Source organism: Rhineura floridana, chromosome 2 (assembly GCF_030035675.1).
Source record: "Rhineura floridana isolate rRhiFlo1 chromosome 2, rRhiFlo1.hap2, whole genome shotgun sequence".
NCBI classification, from domain to species: domain Eukaryota; kingdom Metazoa; phylum Chordata; class Lepidosauria; order Squamata; family Rhineuridae; genus Rhineura; species Rhineura floridana.
In genome coordinates this window covers 96,144,235-96,166,189 of record NC_084481.1, presented here as the reverse complement: position 1 = coordinate 96,166,189, position 21,955 = coordinate 96,144,235, and the positions used below count along the sequence as shown (strand labels likewise).

The following is a 21,955-nucleotide window of genomic DNA, read 5'->3' as shown; positions in this document are numbered from 1 at the left end:
AGACAGGCCAATCACCCCTGTTGTGATGCAATGGGCTGTAATATGCAATGCTGCCAAAAGTAGAGGTGTATGGCTTAATAAATGTGTACCACAGAGAAAAAGAGTGTCCAACCAGCAGGCAGCCAAAAATGAGAACAAAAATGGTTTTATTACTGCCCAACACATTTTGGGTGACAAAAACCCTTTATCAAAGGCAATCCAATAGAAGTCTCATGCTGCTGTCTCATTGGTGTAATTAACTACCTTTCCCCTCTTTTCGTCTGCAGTACTTTTGGGGTGCCACCCTATTTGCTTTCTCATCTTAATAAATCTGTCCCAAGTGAGTTATTCCTCACACAAAAAGATCAAGGAATTACATGGCCCAACATGCTATCTTTCCTGCACAAAAGCAGGGTATAATCTTGCAGGACTCTGACCTCACCTTCACAACCCCATGTATTTTTTCCTGGGCAACCTCTCCTTTGCTGACCTCTGTTGCTCCTCAGCCATTGCCCGCAAAATGCTGGCTGGCCTCTTAGCTGAGAGTAAAAGGATTTCATACAGTGCCTGTGCCGTACAGTTATATTTATTTAGCTTATTTGCAGATGTTGACTGCCTTTTGCTGGCTCTGATGGCCTATGACAGGTACGTGGCCATCTGCAATCCACTTCACTATTCACTGCTTATGTCCAAGAGAGTCTGCAAGCACCTGATGGCTACAGCCTACTTCATAGGCATTGTGGATTCAATGATACACACTTGCTGTACCTTCCGACTGCCATTCTGCAGCTCTAATGTCATCAACCATTTCTTCTGTGATGAACCTCTACTCCTAGTGCTTTCCTGCTCTGATACATACATCAATGAGATCCTGATATTTATCTTTATTGGCTTCATTATAGCAAGCAGCATTGGGGTGATTCTTGTTTCCTATGTCTATATCTTGGGCACAATTGTGAGAATGCGCTCCACTGAAGGCAAGTACAAAGCCTTTTCTACCTGTGCCTCCCACCTGATGGCCGTTGGGATATTCCATGGAACGATGCTCTTCATGTATTTTCGGCCCAGCTCTAGCTATTTTTGGACCAAGACAAATGGGCTTCAGTATTCTATACAGTAGTGATTCCCATGCTCAACCCTCTGATCTATAGTCTGAGGAACAAGGATGTGAAGGATGCCCTGAAAAAAGCACTTGGCAACTTATGGCTTTTGAAAAGGAACAATTTTGCTTCAGAATAGGCACTGGAGCATAGAAAGAGCATATATAGAAAGCATAAAGCTGTATTCTGGAGATCCCTGGTATTACTTGGAAGCTTCTCAGGGGTTCATCGGTGAGAAGATCAGTAATGTCAGTCCACTTCCTAAAAAGTCAAGGTTCATGCTACTCTGAATATGATTTATGATCAACTTAAGCAATACTGTTTAGTTCTTTGATCTACGAACATAGGAAGCTGCCTTATACCGAGTCAGCCCAATGGTCCATCTAGCTCAGTACTGTCAATATTGATTGACAGTGGCTCTCCAGGGTTTCAGGCATCTCCCTATGCAGGGGGTTGAGCTTTGGACCTTCTGCATGCAAGGCAGATGCTCTACCACTCAGCTACATCCCTTCCCCAAAAGTTATCTGATCTACATGTCAGACTTAGGCAAGAGAAGATATGTTGCCATAGGAACAAGGGGGGCCTCCCCCTTCTGGCTGGGGTCAGAAGGTAGCTTTTGTGTTAGTCTACTTTGGAGCTGGGGAACTGGACAGGCGCAGAGAGGCTTGCCTCATGCTCTGTGCTGAATCCCAAGCTGTGGTTTTGGGGACTCCCGGGAAACCTAATAGGGAAGCAGGATCTGTGTTAGGGTTAGGGTTAATGCTGTGAGTCCTTCCATGTTATGCTCAGGGTGTATATATGTGTAAATAAAACCATATATCCTGAAGTCTCCACTGGCCTTCATTCCAAGGAAACTAAACCCTGGGTAAGCTTAAGTCTCAGAGACTGGGGTGCAGCATTATAGTTCAGGAGCTGAAATGCCTTGGGCTCACCTTTTGACCCATTATATCCCAAAGGGTGGAATAAAATACAAATATGCTAAGAACACAACTCCATACATATTTGCATCCTCATACAACTCTTATGAAGCCAACATGTCACCACCTCTAACATGACAGAGATATCAGCAGGCTCATCAGTGAAACTAACTGCCTTTTCCCTCTTTTCATCTGCAGTACTTTTGGGATGCCTCCCTCCTTGCCTTCTCGTCTTAATAAATGTGTCCCAAAGCCTCTTACCATGAAAACCCTATTCACAGGATCACCATGAGTTGGAATCAACTTCAAGGCAGTCCATTTCCATTTCCAAAGCCTCTGACGCAGCCAAAAATGAGAACAAAAATGGTTTTATTACTGCCCAACACATTTTGGGTGACAAAAACCCTTTATCAAGGGCAATCCAATAGAAGTCTCATGCTGCTGTCTCATTGGTGTAATTAACTACCTTTCCCCTCTTTTTGTCTGCAGTACTTTTGGGGTGCCTCCCTCCTTGCTTTCTCATCTATGTGTCCCAAAGCCTCCGACTTATTCCTCACACAAAAAGATCAAGGAATTACATGGCCCAACATGCTATCTTTCCTGCACAAAAGCAGGGCATAATCTTGCAGGACTCTGATGAGGCACATGGTAAAATACATGGTTGTGAACAATATGAACAGCATTAGTCATTCAAAGATCATGCACAAAGCCAGTATCTGTCACAGACCTCATGTCACAAGAAAGTGACATAAGAAGACCCTACCGGATCAGGCCAATGGTCCATCTAGTCCAGCATCCTATTCTCACAGTGGCCCACCAATTGCACATGGGAAGCCTGCAAGCAAGATCTGAGTGCAAAGAGCACTCTCCTCTCCTGCATTTTCCAGCAACTGGTATTTGGAAGCATACTGCCTTCAGCTATGGACCATAGCCTTCATGGCTAGTAGCCACTGATAGCTTTTTCCTCTATGGATTTCTCTAAATAGCAGCCCTGGGCTCCTATTGGGAGGAAGGGCAAGATATTATAAATCAAATAAATAAATGAAACGTCAGCATATCTAGGCCAGTGTGTCCACCTTACCTGTTTGCATTTGATGGGTTGGGAGGCATAAAAAGAGCAGTAAGAAATAAGAGTCAGAAAGAAGTGGTGTGAACTTATAAAAGGCTTCTAATGAGAAAGGGGGAAAGAACTCCTGTGGCCAACACTATGAAGTTTGACATAAACAAAATATGAGCTGAGGGTCTCTCTTCTTTCTATGTCTCTTCTTTCACAGCTTTGCTCAATCATCATGTCTCTAAATCTCATTGCCAACATGAGAGTGATCTCCATAGCCACCATCTTAACCTATCACACTTGCATCTTTTAGAATGTATCTGCAGTACAAATGACTGTATTCAAGATTTCATATCTCATGAAGGAAATTATGATTAGATGACTTTGAAGCACACAGAGGACAAATACAACAGACTTCCTTCTGCTGCTTCTGCTTCCTGGATTGTCTCACTGGATTTGTTGAGGAAACAAAGTACAATTTATGCTCCTCCTCCATCATGGGCTGAGGAGAGAGCACATGCCTTGCTATTTTGTCAGAATCCATAAGAGTTGCCATTGATTAGTGGGGTGGCTGCTATCATTCATAAGAACCTTCCAGGCCAATGTGTAGAAGTTACACCACTGACAATACAAAAATCAGAAGGGAAGAAGTAGACACCTTTTACATGCAAGCAGCCAATTAAAATGTAATTATTAGTAAATACAACCATTTGTATCTGGGGTATTCAGGAGCATCAGGGATGATGTCCCAGGTGGTAGCAAAGAGCATTTAAGATTTCCTCCCCTTCTCAGATTTGGAAAACAGAGAAGCCTCCCACTATACCTCACGTAAGTTCACTCATTTAGAAAGAGATTTTTAGCACATGGGTTAGCATGGGTGTCACCAGACCTCTGGCACATAGGGCTCATGCTCTGAATCTAATTTTTGGCACCCTAAATCTGCCAGTCACCGGCACTGCTTTTTTTAAACAAACAAACAAATCTCTTCCCTATCGTTGCTGCCCACAGTTATTTATGGGAGTGGTCTGAGGGCTTCCACCGCCTTCCTTTTACCCTTAAACTCAAACCACAGGAATAAGGTTTAGCTGCATGTGTGGATCGCAGCAACAGCACTCTCAGGGGCACCTGCACTGTCGTTTTCAAAGTGCAAGGGCAGCCAGGCTGTGTTGTGAGCATGCCACAAGGCCCCACAGCTTGAGAGTTCTTAATAAAAATGCTCTGAAACTACTACATAAGTGGCAGCTGAGTCTGAGCTTAGCAGCAATAGGAGCACAAGGGCATTGGATATGTTGAGCTGGGGGATGGGGAAACCATAGGAAACAAGGTGAATCCAGATGCCACTCAGGAGGACATGACCCAATCCCGCTTGGCCAATTCTGGGCAATGGGAGGGAAGGAGCAACAAACAGTACTGAGACAAACAATAGGAAAGCCTCCCAGAGTGACCTCTCCACTCCCCTCTCTTTCCCACCTACTCTTCCCCATCACTGCAGCAGGACACCAATGATGATTGTTGAGAGGATTTATTGGCTCACTTATGCCACTTGATCATTGGCCTGGTGTCATCTTGTATTTTTTGGGAGGCATCACTGGAGTTCTTCAGGGCCAGTCCTCACATTACGATGATCATTTGGCTAATATTCCTCTGAATCTAACTTCCCAGGGATCCTACAGCCCATCTGTGATATTCTCAGTTGTGATGGCTAGCTATGCAATCAGTCTAATGGACTTCACATACTACTGCACTTTGATCTAGCTATACTGCTTAGCCTTAAGGCCAGGGATACAGGACCTGGAGCCCTCCAGATATTGCTGGACTCCAACTCCCATCACCCTTAGCCAGTATGGCCAATGGTCATGGATGCTGGGAACTGTGATCCAGCAACATCTGGAGAGCCACAGATTCCCCAGCCCTGCGTTAAGTAAATATATAGTTGGATCTCCTTCTTGGTGGTCTTGAGCCAGCAGGTAAGATGTGAACGAGTTGATATGTGTATGGGAAGATTTACTTTATGTCACATGAATGCGACAGATGATGCTTATGTTACATTACTCTTTTGTCAAGCAGTTGCATGTTTACATGCAAGATCATGGCCCGCTATTCAGAAGGCTACATGGAAATATAATTTAATTCATGTAATTAAAATTTGTATATTATGTAGGTTAAAATTAAATCATTTCTTTGAACATTTGGGTTGTTTAATGGAAGTGAAACAGAGCTACATAAAAATAAGATAGTGGTCAGTGGTGGCTGTTGCCCATTGAGACTGGTGGGGCGGAATGCAGGTAGCCCAAACAACAGGCGGAATAGGAGCCCAAGTGCTTTAGAGGCAAAGCCAACTAATTCTACTTTTGTCCTCATTCTCTTCCCTGCTGAGTTCGGCAAGGACGACATTGAGATTCAGGAAGGGAAAGCTGACAGGTAGTGCTGCCACCCTCAGGACTGGTGGTAAGTAAGAAGGCAGGCAGAGGGGGCTAGGTGAGGGCAGATTGCGGCCGGTGGGGCAGCATCCCACTTGCCCTAATGGACCAGCCTCCACTTGCATTGGTTTCTGTGGACTAGGGAAACTCCCCAGGCACACAGGAATATATTAATTAGCCAATGTGGTGCTCTTCCACTATTTTGCACTACAGCTCCCATCCAGGGGCGTCACTAAGCAGGTGTGGCGGGTGCCCAGGTGACACTGAAAGGGGGGTGACACCCAGAGCCGCCCCACCTTAATCTCCGGACTCTCAGCTTCAATTTAAAAAAAACCCTAAGTTTCTAGGTCGTCTGGTTCCCGAGATATACACCAAAGCGTCAGGGCCCCCCGGCGACTGTTTAATCTGTTTTTTAACCGATCTGTATAGCAGGTTGTAGCTAGAGCTTGGAAAAGTTACTTTTTTAAACTACAGCTCCCATCAGCCCCAGCCTGCATGGCCACTGGATTGGGCTGATGGGAGTTATAGTTCAAAAAATAACTCTGGCCTCTAATCCCGCCCTTTCAGGATTGTAGCCAATAAGGGGAGCCAGGCTTGTGATTTGTTGACCCTGTCAGTGCTTAGGCTTCATTACAACGTCAAAATGGTGATTTTGAGGTCTTCAGTTTGAGTACGTAAGAATATGGGTTAAAGGTTTTATTCTCTTGTGTGTAACATGCAGTCAGACCCTGGGCTGTTGGAGAGGGCAGTGCTTTGAAAACCAGTTATAAATCTGTTTGATTTTTACATTTCATTTTGTCACTAGAGTGGCCAGATCCAAAATAAAGGGCAGGGTTATGTCTCCTTTAAAAGTTGTGTAAAAGAAGGAATTTCAGCAGGTGTAGCTTCAAGCCAGAGCAGCAGGAGGGAAAGAAGTAAAACCAGCCGCCTGAACTGAGACACTATGCTTGTTATTTGCTTGCTACCTCTTTGTGGCATCTTCTTCCTCTTGAGTAGACTTACTGAACTGGTCAGAGGGCTTCTGTTGGAGGGGACTACAAGTGAATCAGCAGTTTCCAGCAGCCCTCTATATTGGGCCATTGTTGGAGGCAGGGCTGTAAGAAAAACATAGGTGGGGGGGTCTTGCTGTTGGCTATGAGGGGCTGTACATGACACTGTGGCAATGAGACAGACTGGGGATGCTGTTGGTGTACTGCCCACCCTAACTGAGCAGGCAGAGATGGTCTCAAGCTTGAGAACCCCATTAAATTTGTTTTGAGGGACTTCAGCATCCACACTGAAGCTGCATTGGAATTTCATGGCCTGCAACCATGGGGCTGTCTGTCTGGGCCAAAGTGTAAGGAAGGGCATACCTTTGTTTTGGTCTTTGCCTCAGTGTGTGAACAGGGCAATCTGGACATTGAGGGGGGCTTAATTCACCCCATTGTTACTGTCAGACCACTCTCTGGTAAAGCTTGGACTTATAGCACTAGTCACCTTCGGTAGAATTGGGGGACCTGTTAAGATGGTCTGCCCTTGGAGACTTATGGAATCCAAATCCAAAGCCAGTGGTGATCCTGTTGAGATCTTTGTGTCACTATGGAATGCAGATGGGGGTGGGCACTTGACATGATTGCTCCCAATTGTCCTGTCCTGCACTGTAGAGCCCAGATTGCTTCCTGGTTTTCTGCGGTGTACCAGGACAACAAAAACTAAAGTGCAAGTGGTGTAAGATTCAAAGTGAAGCCAACTGGACATGTGCTAGAGCGCATAATTGCACCTACTGCATGGCAGTGAAGGCTGCAGAGAAGCTTGTTTTACTGCTTCCATCACAGCCTTGAGTAGCCATCCAGCATTGCTTTTCCGAGTGGTGCGGTGATTATTCTCATATACCCCAGCAAATTGAATGCTTGTACTCTTGAGTCATGCTGTGACAAATTTTAAAACACTTTGAAGATAAAACCTATGCCAACTTGAATTGATACTATTGATACAGTATCAGAAGGATGTCCAATGGAGTCTTACCTAGTTTTATGGGATCTGTTTCAGTTTTTGAGGCTTGAGGGCACGGACAAGATGTTCGTTGTAATCCAGTCGTGCACATGTTACGCCTGTGCTAAAAGCACTGCACTGGCTGCCTATTAGCTATTGAACCATTTTAAAAGTTTTGTTGCTGATGTATGAAGCCCTAAAGAACTTGGGACTTGGATACCTAGAACAGCACCTTATACAGACCTGCTAGGACATAAAGGTCATCAGAAGAGACCTTGTTAGGGTCATCCCACTTTATGATGTGTTGCTTGTTGATGACATAGAAACAAGCCTTCTCTGTAGTGGCACTCATTCTTCGGAATGCTCTTTCCCCCACTCCTATAGGGGAGGCATCCACAGTAGAGTGCTTCTGAAAAAGTGTGAAAAACACATTGGATTGCTCAGGCTTTCCCCAGCTGGGTCACTGGCCCATTTTAGATACTGTGCATATCCCTGGCATTTGTTTGTTCTTTGCTGTTGATATTTTAATATTATATATATTTCAGTACCTGTTTGATTTTATATGTTTTTAACATGTTAAAGTTGGGTTTTATTCTGTATGCCACTTTGGGATCCTGGATGGGAAGCGGTCTACAAATGATATTAATTTGTATCCTCTTTTTCTGTCTTTATCTCCCTCATTGTTATTGCTTGTTTTTTATCCTCAATATTCAAGGCAGTTTTAAATGGACATACATTCAGACAAATTAAGGTTCAATCCAATTTGTATTTATGCCAGGCTGAGGGAACTAGGATATACCTACACCAGCAGAAGCCCCTTACCCCAGCTGAGGTAGACCCTGTCAGCTTTGTATAAGCATGGTCCCTCATTGGCACCAAATAGGCACTGTCCTTTAGCCACTGCCTTGGGCTTCTGCAGCTACATATCCTCTTGCTAGGCCACACCTCTTAGAGCTGCCGGTGGAAACAATTCTGCCTGAAAACAGACTGACAAGCAAGTAGGCCGATAAAAACAGGTAAGTACTCGCAGGGTACAGCAGATGGTTGCTAGACACTGCCTTGGGCTTCTGCAACTTAATAGTCTCTTTGCAGGGCTACACTTCTGAGAACTGCAAGTGGGCCATTATGGGACAGCACCAGGAAAAAACATGAAAAAACAAATTAACTCCAAGTTTAGCTCCAGACATCAGTACATCTTAAGAAGTTCATGATTGAGGCTGTCTGAGGTGCTCTGACCCCAGAAAAACTGATGATTGCTTCTTGCTTGCTGGTTGGACAACAAAAGAACATATGAAGAGCCCTGCTGGATCAGGGCAAAGGCCCATTGCCTGTGGAAGCTAGGGTTGCCAGGTCCATGGCCTGAGACTGATCCTGTATCTTTAGGAGGAGAGAAGGTTAGCCAAATGCAGGTGTTCTTGCAACTCTGTAATAGGAAAAACCACAAGGTGGAATTCTCCCCCCTCCACAACTTTTAAAGATACAGAAGACCTCTTGGAGGTCGGGCCTGGCAACCAAGAGGTCCTCTGTATCTTTAAAAGTTGTGGAGGGGAGAGGGAGACCACCTTGTGGTTTTTCCCATTACAGAGTTGCAAGAACACCTGCACTTGGCTGACCTTCTCTTCTCCTAAAGCAGCCTTTCCCAACTAGTGGGCCACCAGATGTTGTTTGACCACAATTCCCATCTTTCCTGACCATTGGCAATGCTGGCTGAGGCTGATGGGAGTTATGGTCCAACAACATCTGGTGGCCCACTAGCTGGGAAAGGCTGCCCTGAAGATACAGGATCAGTCTCAGGCCATGGACCTGGCAAGCCTAGTGGAGGCCCACAAGCAGGACCTGGCTGCAGTAGCCCTCTCCTCCTACTTGTGATTCCCAGCAACTGGTGTTCAGAGGCATACTGCCTCTGATACTGGAAGTAGTAAATAGTCATCAGGACTAATAGCTGTTGACAGCCTTATCCTACATGAATTTGTCCAATCCTCTTTTAAAGCCACCAACGTTGATGGCCATAACTACATCTGTGGGCATATTCCATAGTTTAACTGTGCACTGAAGAGGAAGTCACCACTTTTGTCAGGATACTTCAAAAACAAGAAGTAGATGTGACCACACAGAGACACACACCTCCAAGTTCTTCACTGTCAAGTGCTGCCCAGTTTTCAAAGTCAACTTTGGGCTTATCCAAACGGAGCGGGATAATCCACGGTTTCCATATTCGGTTTGTCATCTGATAGTCCTCACTTTGCCTTTTAGTTCGCTCTTTCCCAATTAAAAAAAACACTTGTTTGCACACGCACACGCAGCGGTAAGGCCCCTACATTCTTTTTGCTTTTTCCAAGCTCCGCCTCTAAAGCCTCCCCCTATCAACCAATTGGTCAGCAAAAAAATTATGTATGCTCCTCTCCCCCTTTGCAACGAAGCACAATATGGCTGTTAAAGGAGTTCTCGCCTCAGAAGGAAAGGCTGCTGGTCGGTTTCACACCTGCCTTGTTTGTATTTGTGATATTATGCTTAAATGAATGTATGCTTTTCTGCCTTTATTGATATTTAAGGAGATACACACGCTGACAATTGCACTTATTTCTCCAAAAAAGCAAGAAATGTGTCACCCCCCCCTCCTTCTCCCTTTCCTTCCCACGAAGAATGAAATTGACAAAGCTTTCCCAGCAGGCTTGAAACCGACCAGAAGCCCTTTTCTAAGTTTGTATTTGCCATATTACACTTAAAAGAATGTATGCTTTTCTGATTTGAAGCAAAACCCCCAGCAAGTACAATGAAATTGACAAAACTTTCCAGAGGCAGGCTGAAACCGACCACCACTCCTTTCTCACTTGCTGTGCATTGCAGATCTCACCCAGAGCGGCCACCTAGTTTGCAGGCTGGCAAAAAATAAAATGTATCTACACAGTAGTTGCAGACCCACCCCCCAACACCCCACCATTGCGATGATTGGTTCAATTTTCCTGGGCTTATTCTCGCACATGCGCAAAAGTGCATATATGTGATTGGCTGGAATGAGGAGAAGGGGCAAAGCGAAATGCCCAAGAACCACCCATCAGCTGTAAAGTCCGCGGTATTGCATCCTAACTCCTGAAGGCACAGTGGATGACTCCCGATTTTAAACAGCAAATCGCATTTTTGCCGGTATTGCAAGGCTCGAATTTAACCCGCGAAAATGTGTAATGGCGCGAGACGTCATTTGGACAACCGAAAAATAATGAACACACATAGTGGGCGTGTCACACATTTTGCAGTCGTCTGGATGAGCCCTTTGACAAGCATTTTTCAGAGTCCCAACTCGGCTTAACAAGGCAATAGATCTTCCCAGGGCCACATAATAAGAATATGGGTTAAAGTTATTTTTCTCTTGCGTGTAGCACGCAGTCAGACCCTGGGCTGTTGGAGAGGGCAGTGCTTGGCAAAACCTTTCCAATATGAAAGCTTTAATCCAATACTTGCTTTTCTGGGAGTAAAGGAATGCTGATCCCATGTACCTGGAGTAAACCCCATTGAATTCATTAGGACTTACTTTTGAGTAGACATGGTTAGAATTGTGCTGTAAATTAACGGGACTTCTGAGTAAACATAACAAAGAATTGTGTTTGTGTTAAAATGAACATAATTTTGATGTAGTTCTTAAACGTTTTTACTTTGAATAATATTGTTTTCTTACTGAATTTTCACTTTAACCACATGAAACTATGTATAAATGTAAATACATTTAGGCTGTGCATATGATATTGTAATTTAAAGGTGTAATTTTAATTTTGCTAGTTGTTTATGTCACTATTATTGCCATGACATTCAGTGATATACGGGAATTACGATTTATGAGTAACATTAGTACAAAAAAATTACTAAGGATTCTGTATGGTCTGGTACGGGAGGAGGTCCATGGGGGTGACACCATGAGTTACTGCACTGGGTGACACCAACCCTAGTGACGCCACTGCTCCCATCATCCCTGACCAGTAGCTATACTGGCTGCAGATGATGGGAGTTGCAGTCCAAAACACCTGGAGGGTACCATGCTGACTACCCTGTGTAAGTTTACAAATATCACAAGGAAATGATTTGTTTAAAAGCAAAAGCAAAGAAAAGATGCCCGACAAGGACCTGTGACCTTCCAAATGTATGGAATGTTGGGGGCAACTGAGCCATGGAGTGTTGTCAGTGGGGAGGAGGAGAGGGAAAAAAATGCCTGCTGGAGGGAATAAGGGTCAAGAGGACTTCTGCCAGGAAGTTAAAAATTAACACTCCTTTGCAGGCTACATATGAAGGCTTCAGAAAGAAAGGGAAACATTATCTCAGTCTACAAAAACCTTGTCCCCCTCCTGGTTGCTATATAGCAGAAAAGGGCTTTAGGAAGCTAGAAGGGGAGGCAAGGTGTTATTTTCATATTTTCCCCCTTTCTGAAACTTTCCTTCTCCCTTGAGCCCCAAACAGGACTGGTAGTTTTCTTTTTAAGGCTCTCTGGAGTCCTGCACAATATGGTTGTGGATCCCCATTTATACTTTTAAAATAACAACAATGGCATATATAGTATTTTGCAGACTGTTCTTCACTTACATTAATAATAAATATGGGCATTTTTTGTAACCTCATAAATTGTATTTTTGTATTATGTAATGTTCTGGATGACAGTTATAGTGGTAGGTTAGACTCCTACATAAGTGGGGCTGGTAGTATCAATCATCTTGAATCCAGGATTGTTGCTATTTTAAGAAAAAGCCACATTGGATGGAACTGTCAAGAACACAAAACTTCTTTCGTTGCCTTGTCAGGGATAAATTAGAAAGAAATTACAGATACATCCTGAACCCAGCATCGATCGAGAAGGATAATGGATAAAGAAAACGATTCTGTCGTAACAGAATTCATTCTTCAGGGATTCACAGATAATCCAAGAATGCAGCTCCCTCTTTTTATCATCTTCCTATTCATTTATGTTATCACTGTCATAGGGAATCTTGGGATGATCGTGTTAATCTGTGCTGAACCTCACCTTCACAACCCCATGTATTTTTTCCTGGGCAACCTCTCCTTTGCTGACCTCTGTTGCTCCTCAGCCATTGCCCCCAAAATGCTGGCTGGCCTCTTAGCTGAGAGTAAAAGGATTTCATACAGTGCCTGTGCTGTACAGCTGTATTTATTTGGCCTATTTGCAGATGTCGACTGCCTTTTGCTGGCTCTGATGGCCTATGACAGGTACGTGGCCATCTGCAATCCACTTCACTATTCACTGCTTATGTCCAAGAGAGTCTGCAAACAGCTGATGGCTACAGCCTACTTCATAGGCATTGTGGATTCAATGATACACACCTGCTGTACCTTCCGACTGCCATTCTGCAGCTCTAATGTCATCAACCATTTCTTCTGCGAAGAACCTCCACTCCTGGTGCTTTCCTGCTCTGATACATACATCAATGAGATCCTGATATTTATCTTTATTGGCTTCGTTATAACAAGCAGCATTGGGATGATTCTTGTTTCCTATGTCTATATCTTGGGCACAATTGTGAGAATGCGCTCCACTGAAGGCAGGTACAAAGCCTTTTCTACCTGTGCCTCCCACCTGACAGCCGTTGGGATATTCCATGGAACGATGCTCTTCATGTATTTTCGGCCCAGCTCTAGCTATTCTTTGGACCAAGACAAATGGGCTTCGGTGTTCTATACAGTAGTGATTCCCATGCTCAACCCTCTGATCTACAGTCTGAGGAACAAGGATGTGAAGGATGCCCTGAAAAAAGCACTTAGCAATTTAAGGCCTTTGAAAGGGAGCAATTTTGCTTCAGAATAGGCACTGGCACATAGAAAGAGCATATATAGAAAGCATACAGCTGTATTCTGGGGGTTCCTGGTATTCCCTGGAAGCTTCTCAGGGGTTCATCAGTGAGAAGATCAGAAATACACCCTGTATTTCTTTAAGATGCTTTTGCAGTTCAGTATAGATCACTATTGATATTTTAATCTGTGTCTGTGGGTCCACTCCAAGCTTGTGATTCTGAATCTGGAAGTTGGGGTCTGCAGTGGAAGAAACTTGCTGCTTCTATTCAAGCCGCTTTTGTTGGGTTAATGGGTCTGTCAGTTACCTGATCTACATGTCAGACATAGGCAAGAGAAGGAACCATAGGAACAAGGGTGGCCCTCCCCCATCACCTGGCTGGGGACAGGAGGTAGATTTTATGTTTGTCTACTGTGGTGCTGGGGAACTGGACAGGTACAGAGAGTCTTGCCTCGCTCTCTGTGCTGAATCCCAAGCTATGGTTTTGGGGACTCCCTGGAAACCTACTAGGGAAGCAGGATCTGTTAGAGTGTTAATGCTGAGAGAGAGAGGGAGAGAGAGAGAGAGAGAGAACAAAAGTACTAGTGGTGGTGATGATGCAGTACTGCTGACAAACTAATTTGAAAGTAGTGAATAGCGAAAGGGAGGGGAATCATTAAGCAGCACAACAGTTAGCATGAGGCAAGAGACAGACCCAGAGGTGATTATCTGCCTCACTGATACATAAATGGGGGGGACACGTGGAACACTGTGATCATTCACGGAAGCTACCTAAAAATTACACAATTCCCCACCACCAAAACCCCAGGTCAAATACTGTCATCATTTACATAAGTATTTACGTTAATAATTTTTTTAAAAAAATTGCCACTGGAAAAAGCAAATCCACAGATTGAATCACCCAAAAAAAACACAGAGCAGATCAAATCGGCAAATGCCAGAGCAAGCAGGAACAAAAAAAGGGTGGATCGGGATCAAACAATAGACTATCAGAACACAAGCGGATCGGAACTATGCAGTGAAGCCCATCCCTAATAGTCATGGACTTGGTGAGACTTATAGTAGCATCTGAAGGGGCCAGACAGCATAGAAGGCATGGCTATTATTTTTGTTTCTCATTGTCTAAGTCAAACCATGTTCCCCTCCATTGGCCTACCTTGTCTAATAAAACTATTACGGGAACGGAATTACACGAAGATCTGAAAATGTTTAAGAACTGTAGTAGCATTTGTGAGACCCAGAACATAATTATGGGGTCTGGAACACAGTTTCACACAAGTAAATCTCTTTTATGTTTGGACTGGATTGTTGGTAAAACATGGACTTGGAGGGGCCAGATTTGGAGCCCAGTATGCCCTGATGCCATCTTTGTTTGCCACTCCCTTATGGGGTGCATATATAGACTTTAGAATTCTTCTGCAATATAAAATAATATGAAACTCACTTCAGTACCTATTGAATCCACACAAAACATAGGTAAAGTGTATGTTGATCCATTGGGAGATTTGAGAGCTAATATATTACTTCTGTCAGTAATATTGCATGTGGATTTCCAAGAGCTCTTCTCTGCTTTCCAGACAAGAGGTACCCTTTGTTCTGATGTCAGATAGAAGCAGCAAAGGAAGGAAAGGGTGGGGAAAGCCCTCCTTTTGCCCTTACATGAGAAATATGTCAAGACTAAGAGGCTCATGTCTCCCTTGTTCCTTCATTGTTATCTTTCCTCTGCCAGAGCTGAATGATGGCATATTCATCACTAGATGACTGCAACATCACATGAGGATTTGCCATCCTCAATATGAGGATTTACCATCCTCAATGAATGGGCCATCAATATCGACAGAACTTTCATACCACATCAGACCCAGTGCTTTTTAATGGAGTTGATTCACACATTCATCTGCCAGTCATCAAGTGTACAGCAAGTGCTGTGCTTAATTGCTGGGAAGAGAGGTGTCAGGGTTCAAGTCTGTCTGAAAACACCATCTGATCTGGAAACCCTTCTCCCTAATCCCCAGTGTCTGGGTACTCTCTGTTGCTTCTCACTGCTGAGAGAAATATTCTCTGCACTTGCTTAGGGGTTTTTCATCTATACATACTTCATATGTTCCAGGATTAAACCACGGCATCGTAAACATGCCATGTGTGAAGCAACCCTTCATATGGAATTAAGATGTGTGAAGGGCTTGTTCAACTGAAGAATCTGTGGTTTAATTGTGTTTGACAAAAACTATAAATAATCGTTCTTATTGTCTTGTATATATTGATGTATTTGTTTTATAAGCTGCCCATTTTATGGGACAGATATATAAATTCAGATGATGATGATGATTTAGTGTCACTTTTTTGTGTTTTTAAGCATTGAAGCATATAACCAGATTCAGAATATTTCAGTTTTCTTCATCTAAGGACAGCATCATGTTATTAGAGAATGGACTGCTTGACCCACTTGCAGTTTCACATGCTGATACTCAATCCAAACTGAGTGGGTTGCCAGATACTCAGCTGAATATGTGCAAAACTAACTTTTCTTCATGGGAAAAATGTAGAGAGATGCAGAAGAAAGGGAACAGCCATAAATGTACCAACACCTTCATAATATTTAATTATACAACCACGGGAGTAGTTGTATACTATAGCCAGAGTGGATTTTTCGTATTCCGCAATGTTAAATTGAAAATACCCCCCATGACATTCTGATGCTTCCCATAAACTCATTTCAAAACAAAACCTTACAAATCCTATAGTCCTGAACTCAGAAACGCTTACTTAACAACCCTCTCAATTTTCATGGCAATACACAAAACAGTCACACAGAATCAAGAGTTCAAAGTCTAAAAAGAGAGAGAGAAACCCCAGAGCCCCTTTGGACTTTTTTCTGTCAGAGTTCTCATAATCTGTGAGTCTGGCTTTTAGAACACTGACAGTTGGTTCTTACTGAGCATGCCGAACGTTATCATAGAGTTCCAGCCAAAATTTCTTAAATTAAATCAGCCAGACATTTTTTTAACTTTTAAACTGCAGAAGATGAAGGTCAGAGTATGAGGCAAGGTCAGTATTAGGATTACAGGTACTCTGTGAATATGGCTGATTCTTAATAAATTTCAACAGATTATGAGAACTCTCAGAGAAAAAAGTCCAAAAGGGCTCTGGGGCTTTTTCTTCTCTTTTTACACTTTGAACTCTCTATTCTCTCTGACTGTTTTGTGTATGGCCATGAAATGTACTCAGAGCCAGAGTTAAAAGGGACAATACACTCTCATCCCAGATATTGGAGTCTCCAAGTTGTTGTTGTTGTTGTTCCGCCCTTCATACTGAAGTATCACAAGGTGGTGAACAGAATCAAAATAATATTCATTTCCTCTCTCCCCAGGGAATGCTGGGAACCATTGTTCTGTGAGAGGAGGTTAGGACTCTCTAACAGAATTCTCAGCACCCTTCTGTTACATTGGAGATAGGCTTCAGGAACACATCCCTTAGATTTGCATAAGAGTCAGTAATGTGTTCTCTGCTGATATCAGTTCTCTGTTGATATTATCTGAATTCTGAGGAAAGGGGGGGTGTTTCTGAATGATCATCTCTTCTTAAAGATTATCACACTATGGACAGGTTTGGTGTTTGCTGACTATCTGCTGACTTTGCTGGACCATTGAATGTTCAAAGGACCAAATGTTACCAAATGCTCTAAGGGCATGAGAATCTGACTTCACCTGTCATTTATAAGAACTAACCCAACTTATTTTGGCTCCCCAAGCCTCTTTGTCCTGCTCCACAACTTTTTCATGGCATTTTTCATCTCAGCATTCCTCAGTGTGTAAATGATAGGGTTCAACATGGGGGTGAGGATTGTGTAAAACAGAGAAAACACTTTATCCACTGCTAAAGTAGTGGAAGGGCGGATGTAGATGAAAAGGGAGGACCCAAACAGAAGGAGCACAACAGTGATGTGGGAAGCACAGGTGGAGAGTGCTTTGCGTCTCCCCTCAGAGGACTGTGTGCGGAGGGTGATTAAGATGACAGCATAGGACACAACCAGTACCAGGAAACACCCCAAGATAATCATCCCAGTGTTGGCAACAACCAAAGCTCCAACGATGCGGGTGTCACTGCAGGCCAGCTTCAGCAAAGGGTAGACATCACAGAAATAGTGGTCAATCTCATTGGGCCCACAGAAAGGCAGCTTTATGGTGAGGATTGTCTGGACCATTGAATGTACAAGCCCTCCCAGCCACGTGGCTATCATCAGCTGATGGCACACTTGTCTGCTCATGATGGCTGTGTAGTGCAGGGGCTTGCAGATAGCCACATAGCGGTCATAAGCCATCACCGTCAGGATAAGGATCTCAATGCAGCCAAAAATGTGTACGGAAAAGAGCTGTGTGATGCAGCCTTGAAATGAAATGGATTTCTTCTCAGCAAGCAAATCTGCAATCAGCTTCGGCACTGTGGCAGAAGCGTAGCAGATGTCCACAAAGGAGAGGACAGATAGGAAGTAGTACATGGGTGTATGGAGGCGCTGGCTGGACTTCACAGTGACCATGATCAGAAGGTTCCCCAGGACAATCACTAAATAGATGAGCAGAAACAAGAGGAAGCAAGCTTGTTGGACCTGCTCATTTTGGGATAGCCCCAAGAGGATGAATTCTGTTACGTTATTTGTATTCTCCATTGTCTCAGAGGCGGGTGCAGTTATCACCTGCAATGGTGCAGAAAAATAATTTATGGTTATTTTAGATCATTAGTCTGAATGAAAGACTTCAAGAAAGCTGGCCTTTTTCTTCCCCTGTATACAAAACCACCAGACCATAATTAGATGAGCATGCTTATTGCTGAAGTATTGACCCAGAAGAACGGGAGATGCAAAATGAGTAAACTGGAAGGTTTGATTGGACCGTTTACACAATGATAGTGGTACACAAGTTTGCAGGTTTCCCAGAGTTCTTGTTTCTTTTTCCTAAAGAAGAAATCAGTGAAGTTCCAAATCTTTCATACTAAGATTGGCAAAGATATAATAAAAGATATTGCCTAGCTTACCCTAAGAGCGCAGTCCTTTGCACACTTACCTGGGTGTAGATAGGGAAGGATCAGTCAGTTTTGGTTCTCTCCGTTTCTCATTTTTCCAATCTGAAATTCAGTTCACATTTCTGCAGCAATTTGTTATTTTTTAAAAGAAAAAATCCTCATGAGATTTTTTCAGCATTTTAGTGCGAATTTCTCCTCATAAACAGATTTTTGTATGCAGTTACACACATTTTTGCTAGCAATTTCTCCTAATATAATGCATTTTTGCAGGTCCGTTCTGCAACTTGTTCTTGAGACAATAATAGTGCATTAGTGGTAGAATGATTCTGCTTTAAACCAAGCTCCCCACTGTTTCCCAACCCCCTTGGTAGCCAGAAGCAACTCAGGGATGCAGCCCTGCCCCACCTTGCTGGCTCCTACTTCTTTATTATTCTTTATTTGATTTATATCCCACCCTTTCTCCCAGTAGGAGCGCAGGGCAGCAAACAAAAGCACTAAAAACACTTGAAAACATCATAAAAACAGACTTCAAAATATATTAAAACACAACAACCATTAAAAACATATTAAAACAAAATATCTTTAAAAACATTTTAAAAAAAACTTTAAAAACATTTTTAAAAGGTTTTAAAAAAATAAAAAAGCAATTCCAACACAGACTGGGACAAGGTCTTTAATGAAAGGCTTGTTGAAAGAGGAAGGTCTTCAGTAGACACCAAAAAGATAACAGAGATGGCACCTGTCTAATATTTAAGGGGAGGGAATTCCAAAGGATAGGTGCCAATACACTAAAGGTCCACTTCCTATGTTGTGCAGAACAGACCTCCTGATAAGATGGTATGTTGATATGTTGGCGCTAACCTGCTCCAGTGAGCAGTCTCACTGCCGCATTTTGTGCCAGCTGCAGCTTACAGACCAATTTCAAGGGTAGCCCCACATAGAGCACATTACAGTAATCCCGTCTGGAGGTTATCAGTGCATGGACTACAGTGGTCAGGCTATCTCTGTTCAGAAACAGCTGCAGCATGTCTTACCACTCCTGATTATATTGCAGCCTAAGAGTTTTAGATGAACCAAACTGCATCGTGAAATGGTTTAGGTGCTTTGCCTAACATTTCCCTTTGCTTGCTTTTATTTTAGCTTTGTACTTCTTAATAGCTTTAAAACAAAACAAACACATTTTAAAACTCCACTACAAAACATGAATCACAGATGGTCAGTGTGCCTCTCCCTTGTTTTATGCAACAGCATCCCTCTTGAAATAAAACAGCCATCTACTATTTGTTGTTTCAAGAAAAATGAGGAAAATGTTGTTTCAGGAAACAAGTGTTTCCAGCTGGGGGGTTGGATTAGGTATCTGCTTTGGGTGTTTCATTTGTATTGTTTTTAAACCTGTCTTTTGTATATTGTTTTGTAGTGGTTTTTAAACCTATTTAAGTTGCTTTTGTGGTATGCTTGCAAATCACCTTCACAATCTTGAAGAAGAGCCATAGCTTAATGATAGAGCATCTGCTTTGCATGCAGAAGGTCCCAGGTTCAATCCCAAAATCTCCAGGTGGGGCAAAGAGAGACTTGAGAGCCACTGCCAGTCAATGGAGACCATACAGAGCTAGATGGACCAATGGTCTGACTTGGTACAAGGCCGCTTCCTATATTCCTATGGCATTTATATGACAGGCGATTCATATTTTAAAAAAAATGCTGCTGAAATTCTCTCACAATCATTAAAGTGATAGGAGCTCTGCCCTATTCTAGAGAATGATCTAATGTAACTGATGTTGAAGAGGTAGCATATATAAAAGCCATATAACAAAAAGGGCAGAACAAGAGCCGTATTCCAAAAATTAAAGAAATTAAAGAGAAATTTAAACCAAGAGTAGGGATGTTGAACAATCAACAGGGAAACACAGTGGCTGTCAGAGATAAAAGAAAAAGAAAATGGAAGCAATACACTGAAGAACTCTATAAAAGAGATGCAAGAATGACATATTCATTCATGGAGGAACCATATGATGAAGAACCAGATATTTTAGAATGTGAGGTGAAAGCTGCTCTTAAAATACTTGGAAGAAATCACCAGGAACAGATGACCTACCAATAGAGTTGCTACAAGTTACTGAGACTGAACCTGTCCAAATTTTGGCAAAAATTTGTCAACAAATATGGAAAAGAAAACAATGGCTCACAGACTGGAAATGTTCAATATACATCCCAATTCCAAAGAAAGGAGATACCAGATAATATAGTAATTATCAAACTATTGTGTTAATATCCCATGCAAGTAAAGTAAAAATTCTACAACAAAGGCTCTTACCATATATGGAGCAAGAAATGCCAGATGTCCAAGCTAGGTTTAGAAAGGGTAGAGGAGATCATATCACAAACATACGTTGAATAATGGTATGAACCAAGGAATTTCAGAAGGAAGTCACCCTGTGCTTTATAGATTATGAATTTGACTGTGCAGATCATGAAGAACTATGGAATGCTTTAAAAGAAATGGGGGTGCCACAGCATCTGATTGTCCTGATGCACAACCTATGGACAAGAGGCTACTATAAGGACAGAATATGGAGAAACCAATTGGTTCCCAGTTGGAAGGGGGTGAGACAGGGCTGTATTTTATCACTCTAATCTATATGCAGAACATATCATACGGAAAGCAGGATTGGACCAAGATGAAGGAGGTGTGAAAATTGGAGGGAGAAATATCAGTAATTTAAGATATGCAGATGATACCATACTACTAGCAGAAACCAGTAATGATTTGAAAGGAATGCTGATGAAAGTTAAAGAGGAAAGCACAAAAGCAGGAGTACAGCTGAACAGCAAGACGACTAAAGTAATGACAACAGAAGATTTGTGTAACTTTAAAGTTGACAATGAGGACATTGAACTTGTCAAGGATTATCAATACCTCGGCACAGTCATTAACCAAAATGTAGCCAATAGTCAACAAATCAGAAGAAGGCTAGGACTGGGGAGGGCAGCTATGAGAGAACTAGAAAAGATCCTCAAATGCAAAGATGTATCACTGAACACCAAAGTCAGGATCATTCAGACCATGCTATTCCCAATCTCTATGTATGGATATGAAAGTTGGACAGTGAAAAAAGCGGATAAGAGAAAAATCAACTCATTTGAAATGTGGTGTTGGAGGAGAGCTTTGTACATACCATGGACTGCGAAAAAGACAGATAATTGGGTGTTAGAACAAATTAACCAGAACTATCACTAGAAGCTAAAATGATGAAACTGAGGTTATCATACTTTGGACACATAATGAGAATAATGCTGGAAAAAACAGAAGGGAGTCGAAAAAGAGGAAGGCCAAACAAGAGATGGATTGATTCCATAAGGAAGCCACAGACCTGAACTTACAAGATCTGAATAGGGAGGTTTATAACAGATGCTATTGGAGGTCACTGATTCATAGGGTCGCCATAAGTCGAAATCGACTTGAAGGCATATAACAACAACAAATTATGCAAGAGAATGCACAAGAATAATTTCAAAAATGAAATATATTACAGACACTAGGGAACAAAATCTCTGTGATATTGAATGGCCCATGCTTCATCAATTCCATTTCCACAACAGCCAGTCACCCTGATTCCAGACAGATGGCTGTGCATAGTCTTCCTTGGGGTTTTTCAGGATGCTTTCTTATGGTGGAGTTGTTATCTAACTATAGGATATAAGATGGC

General features: G+C 42.7%; 3 protein-coding genes and 1 pseudogene across 3 annotated transcripts in view; 3 read left to right on the top strand and 1 right to left on the bottom strand.

Annotated features, from left to right (window-relative positions):
• Positions 1-21,955, top strand: part of KDM2A (lysine demethylase 2A) — a 542,877-nt gene that overhangs the window by 171,652 nt on the left and 349,270 nt on the right. The gene's annotated exons all lie outside the window — the stretch shown is intronic.
• LOC133377927 (olfactory receptor 5AR1-like) lies at positions 416-1,218 on the top strand (annotated as a pseudogene).
• LOC133377926 (olfactory receptor 5AR1-like) lies at positions 12,285-16,716 on the top strand. The gene is made up of 2 exons (XM_061612722.1): positions 12,285-13,182; positions 16,664-16,716. The coding sequence occupies exons 1-2, from the start codon at positions 12,285-12,287 to the stop codon at positions 16,714-16,716; spliced, it is 951 nt and encodes a 316-aa protein (XP_061468706.1).
• On the bottom strand, positions 16,925-18,361 carry LOC133376778 (olfactory receptor 4S2-like). Its single transcript, XM_061609552.1, has 2 exons — positions 18,290-18,361; positions 16,925-17,922 (listed from the first exon to the last, which is right to left on the bottom strand). The coding sequence occupies exon 2, from the start codon at positions 17,893-17,895 to the stop codon at positions 16,963-16,965; it is 933 nt and encodes a 310-aa protein (XP_061465536.1). The 5' UTR covers positions 17,896-17,922; positions 18,290-18,361; the 3' UTR covers positions 16,925-16,962.